Here is a 6514-nt window from a genome sequence, read left to right on the forward strand (position 1 = left end):
TTCCGGCTAGCCGGTGGTGCTCTCCCGCTGCAGCCGCCTGGGGTCCGGTTTGCATCGAGGAAGAAAGAAGAAGAAATCTGACGATTGACAGCGTTCTAATCGGAGGGCTGGCACTTGACCGGCCGAATATTGGGCCGGTGCGCCGGCGCCTAATACTGGCCAAAAACAAAGGCCCATCAGCCCCAACTGCAATCAAGTTAGCTTCATGTACACCCACTAAAAAAAGGTAGCTTCACGTACATGTAAAAGAATTACCACAATAATTAGAAACAACCGGCCGTTGATTTGCTGGACCATAACTAAAAAGACATAATTAATGGATCAGATCTAACACCGCTCCATCTCAACAAGAAAAAAACTGAAAAATAACTGTAGCTATCCTTAGCCTATACGTGTGGCCCAAAATCCTGCCTAATTTTTTGGAACAAAATTCACATACCCTGCCTAATGTTTTGAAACAAAAGTCACGTACATCAATAAAACAAATGGAAGAAAAAAAAGTAAACTACGTCTAAAAAAGCAAACTACATGAAGTTCTGTCGGGAACAAAAATAAAACAGGCTCACGTCAAGGTTGAGTTCAATTTAGACACCGCATATAGAACTAGATTGTGCATCTATCTATTATATATAAAAAAGTGCAGATGAAATTACCTTAATAATTAGAAACATTGAGTCGTTAATTTGATGGATCTATAACTTAAAAGACATAATTAGTTGGTTAGATCTAAGATGACTCAATCTCAAAAAGAAAAAAAATGCAGCTATCCATAGCATGTACGTGTGGGTCAATCACAAAATGAAGATTACGTGCACTTAAAGAAAACGATTACCTGAAAACCTTCCTTTATAAGAAAAAGACTAAAGCTATCCAACCATACGTGTCACTCAATCCTAGAATACAAATCATAGTTGTCGCCCCTCAGAAAATAAAAACACACGAAACGGCCGTCCCCAATGTCTTCGACCTCATGTAGTGGCCATCACAACGAGTCTCTGCAATAGCGCTGCCGGTATTGCTTCGGGATCTGAGGTCTCTTCGCCGCCGCCTAGCTACAAAGAAAAATTATCAAATCCAAATCTATTTTTGTAGAAAGAAAAACCTATGTTCAAGGGATCAATTCCACATCCGCTTCTTTGGGATGAACTCAATCGGGATCTAAGCTAGCTACGGGAGATGACATCCATGCAGAATGAATCAGCAACAGCATGAACGTTGCTCTTTGCGTAGCTGGACATTAGACGGTGGTATCCATCTGGTAGTCAACAGAAAAGAGGAGGGTGTCTTTGCTCTATGAGTAGCCGGGCATCAGCCGACGACAGCAACTCAGGAGTCAACCGAGAAAGTAAGGTAAAGAGAAATGTGGCAAAGGGGACGAGGCAAGACCAGCATTTGTTTGAAGGTGTGAGAGATGCCTGAACGTTGTGTGCATCCACGTGAGTTTATTGGGCTAAAAGCTCAACTAATCATTGAAGTACCAAAAAATTATTTTACTACAAACAACAGAAATAATCAACTATGAATTGTTCTAAAAATCAGCTATGAATTACTAAAAAACACCTATGATTAGTGTACACATCTAAGGAAAACAGTATAATGCATCTACGTACATTTAGCGTAAATTGTGTAACTTTTGGTGATACATTTTTTAAATAAATCTATGCTAACATGTGGGAATATTGAGAAAATTAGAAAATAATGACAAAATCACCCATATTGATGCAAATCTTATGCATATGATGCTTCAAAGGAAAACAATATATACTAAAAATAAGAAACTTTAGAACACCTCAACGGCATTGTAAAGCTAGCCGTACACCATGTATACATCACTGCAGCCGCAGTAGTTAAACAAGTGGTTAAGGGCACGTAGCACTAAAAAAAATCAGCTGCAGCCGCATGAGGTAAACAATTGGTTAAGAGCACACAATACTAAAAAAAAACAGCGACACCATAGCCTTCAGATATTTCCCCGAAGCATTAAAGGGGTTATATCCTTAAAATCAGCACTTCATGACCAAGCCAAAGAACTGGCAAATATGAACTAATTTGAATCTTACCGTATTATGTACTAGCCCGAGCGAAGAGCGGGCCACTTTGCTAGTTCAAGTACAAAGCACACCGTATTATTTGTTTTAGCTAAGCAAGAAAATATATTTTTGGGAAAATTAAGAAAAACTTTGTTGCCTTGCTATGTACCCCCTCTGTAAACTAGTATCACATCGCTTAGATTATACTCCCTCTGTTTTTAAATATAACCTCTTTTAGAGATTTCATTATGAACTACATACGGATGTCTCTATATGTACTCCCTCCGTTTCTAAATATAAATCTTTTTAGAGATTTTAATGCGGACTACATACGAAGCAAAATGAGTGAATCTACACTCTAAACTACGTCTAAGGATGACAATGAGTAGGGTATGGGGCGGGTAGAGCAATATCATACCCATACTTGTGTAGTGAATGGGTACAAAATTCTACCCATACCCGTACTCATGGGTACGAAATTTTACCCGTACCCATACCTGACGGGTACCCATACCCATTCGGTACCCAATGGGTAGAGCAAATAGTACACAAGTTCTTCATAATTTTACATTCATCGATAGCACAGTTCACAAAAAAAATTTATCTTAACTCACTAGCAGATAGATGAGACATGACAATTATATCAACTCAAATTGACACTGGGTGACAACTTTAAGATATGTTCACAAGCTCACGACACACTTCACCAAATAACATGTAGTATAAATGGTAGGGTATGGGTATATCCATGGGTACAGGGGTAGGGTATGGATAATACCCATGGGTATAAAATTGTGCCCATGCCCTACCCATGCGGGTACGGTATCCACGGTACCCGTACCATGGATAAAATTGCCATCCTTAACTACGTCTACATACATTCATATGTAGTCCAGATTGAAATCTCTAAAAAGAGTTATATTTAGGAACTCGGGGAGTAGTTCATATTGAAATATCTAAAAAGGAGTATATTTAGAAACGAAGGGAGCAGATCATAGAGAGGAAGTACGTATGTATCGACGTGTGCCGTGCGTTTAGAAACTGATGGTGTGCGCCGGCGATTTGTCCGGGTTGTCCGGGTTGAAGAGCCCAAAGTGCTTCTCGATCTCAGCCAGGCCCTCCCTGTTCTCGTTGAACATGGCGAACACGCAGGCCTCTATCGCCCCGGGCTTCTTGGGCGTCCCCTGCCCGACATGTTTGATCAGATTCTGGTTCTTGTTACTCTCTGGGCTATCTGGTGGGCGCGGCGGAAAGCAATACAGGAAGGGGAGTTCCAAAGCCCACTGTCCACGCACATTTTCATTGCCAGATACCTTGATGAGGTGTGGTCGGCACATGTAACGCCATGCAGGAGCAAGCCTTCGGCTCCCAGACCAACTAGTGTGTGGAAGCCCGCCTCCACCTGAAGGGTTTGGAAAATTGAATGCCGATGCGGCAGTAGCGAAGACTCAGATCCGAGGTGCGGTTGGGGTGAATTGTGGAGATGACCAGGGGGTCTTTCAGGGGGCGTCCGCGGTGATTTCCAAGAGAGTACTCGATCCAGAAACTCTTAAAGCCTATGCATGGAGAGAAGCTCAAGCTTTGGCAGAAGATATGGCGATGCGCAAGATTTACTTGGCCATTGATTGTCGGAGAGTCGCAAACGAGGTTCCAGCGCGAGCATAATTTGAAGCTCACAACATTGAAAAAATGGCTACTAGCTTGGGTTTGGGACGCCATGTGTGGCTCTCAGATCGTCCTAGCAACATTTGTATCCCCAACACTCTCGTTGATTTGATAAAGTGCGCTGTCTCAACTGAAAAAATGAATATACGGGGCAAAATCGGCACAGAAAATTGAGAGTAAAATATGGCATGTAAAAAAGTGGAATTCAATCCTTTTCTTTTCATTTCTGACGTGTTTTATGGGACATTTTTAAGGAAAGAAGACATAACACACACGAGTGGTTGACTGAAACGCGTGCAGTCTGCAATTGCATTGCCAGGCAGCTTATTCGAACGCAAAATATCCAGCGCTTGTCGCATTCAGAAAGTAATGGAGTAGGCCGGCGACATGTCCGGATTGAACAGCCCAAAGTGCTTCTCGCTCTTCTCCCCGTCCTTCAGGTTCTCGTTGAACATGGCGAAAATGTACGTCTCCAACGGCCCGGGCCGTTTGGGCGTGCCGTTGCCGACGTGGTTGATCAACCCCTGGTTATACGCCCGCGCGTTCTGCGCCGTCGCCCCGAAACCTTCGTCCGACGGCCACCCGCTCTCAGATATGACCACCTTAACCCCGGGCTTGCCGGCTTTCTCCAGCGCGGCGTAGATGGAGTCGACCATGGCGTCGAAGAGGTTCGTGTATGTCAGCCCGTTGTCGTTCACGGTGGTGCTGCCTGGCACGAAGGTAGCGAAGTTGAGCTGGATGTTCTGCGGGTCCTTCTCGTAGGCGAAGTAGGGGTAGACGTTGACCAGCAGCGGTGCGCCGGTGCTCGCCAGGAACTCAAGGATGGGCCCCATGAATGATTGGTCCTTGAACACACCGTCGGAGGGCGGGAAGGTGTTGGTGACCACGTCGAACCGCACAGAAGTCGACACCTTCACGCTGCCGCCGAGGCCGGCGGCCACGATCGCCCGTTGTAAGTTCCTCATGGCCGGGAGGATGGTCTTCTGGCTGGCGCTGTCGATGACCTCGTTGCCGACGGCGATGTAGCGGAAGGAGACGCCCGGGAAGGAGGAGACGTTGGCCTTTACCCAGGCGGCCGCAGCGGAGCGGCTGGAGGCGAGGCTGGGTAGCGCCTTGCCGACGTCCATGAGGAGGCTGATGCCCGTGCCGCTGAGCGCCTTGAGGACGTTGCTCTCCGGCTCGTAGATCCTCATGGCGTTGATGCCCTTGGATTGGTAGAGCTTCACGACGTCGCTCGGCGCCGGCAGGTCGTTGCCCAGCACGCCGTTGCAGACGCCGATGGAGTGCACTGGCAAACAAAATAAAAATGCGGCATGCAAGAGCTAATGAGTTTGCTTTTTTGTGTTAGGTACAGCATGTAATCACCGCCCAAATACTACGTACAAATGAAGCACTTAATATCGTGTGCTAAATATACCTGCTGGAAATGCTGCGAGGGCAACGAGGACAAGCGCCACTGCGACGTCTACACCTTGCTTTGCCATCCTCCTCGCTTATGTCTGTGTATCTTTGAGGTGTCTTCCCCCTTATTTGGATATGCAATGGACCAAGCACACTCGTCTCTTATATACACAAAAGATTCTCAGAACTGCCCGGCAGTTTGGCGCAATAATAGACCAGTATTAGTTGCTTCTCGGTTTCCATTTTCCATGGCACCTACAGCATGTGTAGTGCTGGCATGAGATGAGACCGGCCGCCGGTGCAACTTGTTCGTTGGTCTGTGGAAATCGGTTGAACGGCTGTCAGTTGTCACCAACCTGTCCGGCCATATTTTATCGTACGCGCGTTGCGGTGATTGACTCGATCCGTCCGTGAACGATGAGGTCGTCGACGTGCCGGCACAGGTCGCATTCCATCGCTGGGAGAGAGCTTGTCTGGCTCGTGGAATTTCCTCGCCGCGCTGACCGCTGACCTGGCCCGGCTTAAGGGCTGATGATGGCCTCCACAGTGCGTGCTTTGTTGCTTCCTTGCCAGTTGCCGCTAACCCTCTAGCTAAGCTAATTGTCTGTGTGTACCTTGTAGGCTTGTGGCACGGGTGTTATCAACCTGGACTGAGAGTGGTGGTGGTTCACACCCGATCGAATCGACTGTACTAGTCTACCATAGCCCCTGATCATCGTGGCAACCAAAGCAAGGTTTTTGTTTCTTCCTTTTTTTTGTGAATAGGCAACGAAAGCAAGTTAGAGCATCTACAATTGGGCTGGACAAATATGACCCCTAAACGTCTGCGAACGCGTAGGTTTCATCATAGATATTTCATACAAAGATTAATACAAGCTACATTCAATAGAGACTACACTAATGCTACTCCTCGTCCGAGGAAATGTTGATGACCTCCTTTCTGGAGCCTCCGGCCTCATGGTCATTTGCGGCGGGGTGAAGCTCCAGCGCCTCCTCCTCCTTGTCGGCGTCCGCGAATAGCCGCTCCTTCCTCATGTTGGCGAGGTGGATAAGGCGACGATTTGCCACCACCTCCCGCTGGGACTGGATCGACTCCATGATGGCATGGTTCTCGGCCATGAGGCCAGGATCCGCAACAAGCCCGGCAAAGTGCCATTGCCCGCGTGCTCGGCCTCAACCATGTGGTGCTCTACCTCCACGGCTTTAGTAGGGGAACATGCTACATAAGAAAAAAAATCGCGCACATAGATCTCAGAAACACTATGGAGGTACTAGTAATGATTATCTCAACAATGATCTACGCACTGAAGTAGAGGAAGAAGAGTTGGTGAAGCTCACTGATTCCTACAACTAGGTTAGACCACCCAGCTGCGAGAATTTCTATGGAAGATCCAACCTGCGAGGTATCCACGCGTCCC

At 46.7% G+C, this 6514-nt stretch overlaps 1 protein-coding gene across 1 annotated transcript; it reads right to left on the minus strand.

Annotated features, from left to right (window-relative positions):
- Nucleotides 1–3879: 3879 nt before the first annotated feature.
- On the minus strand, nt 3880–5244 carry LOC119278540 (glucan endo-1,3-beta-glucosidase GIII-like). Its single transcript, XM_037559875.1, has 2 exons — nt 5113–5244; nt 3880–4983 (listed from the first exon to the last, which is right to left on the minus strand). Exons 1-2 carry the CDS (start codon nt 5177–5179, stop codon nt 4055–4057), a joined length of 996 nt encoding a protein of 331 aa, XP_037415772.1. The 5' UTR covers nt 5180–5244; the 3' UTR covers nt 3880–4054.
- Between the last annotated feature and the right edge of the window lie 1270 nt (nt 5245–6514).

Source organism: Triticum dicoccoides, chromosome 3B, assembly GCF_002162155.2.
Source record: "Triticum dicoccoides isolate Atlit2015 ecotype Zavitan chromosome 3B, WEW_v2.0, whole genome shotgun sequence".
In the NCBI taxonomy this organism is placed as follows: Eukaryota; Viridiplantae; Streptophyta; class Magnoliopsida; order Poales; family Poaceae; genus Triticum; species Triticum dicoccoides.

Excerpts from the sequence above, each read along its gene's own strand:
- LOC119278540 (XM_037559875.1), bottom strand. The coding sequence starts at position 5,179 with ATGGCAAAGCAAGGTGTAGACGTCGCAGTGGCGCTTGTCCTCGTTGCC. Across the intron at positions 4,984-5,112 it reads CCTCGCAGCATTTCCAGCAG|TGCACTCCATCGGCGTCTGC; the intron begins GTATATTTAGCA and ends TTTGTTTGCCAG.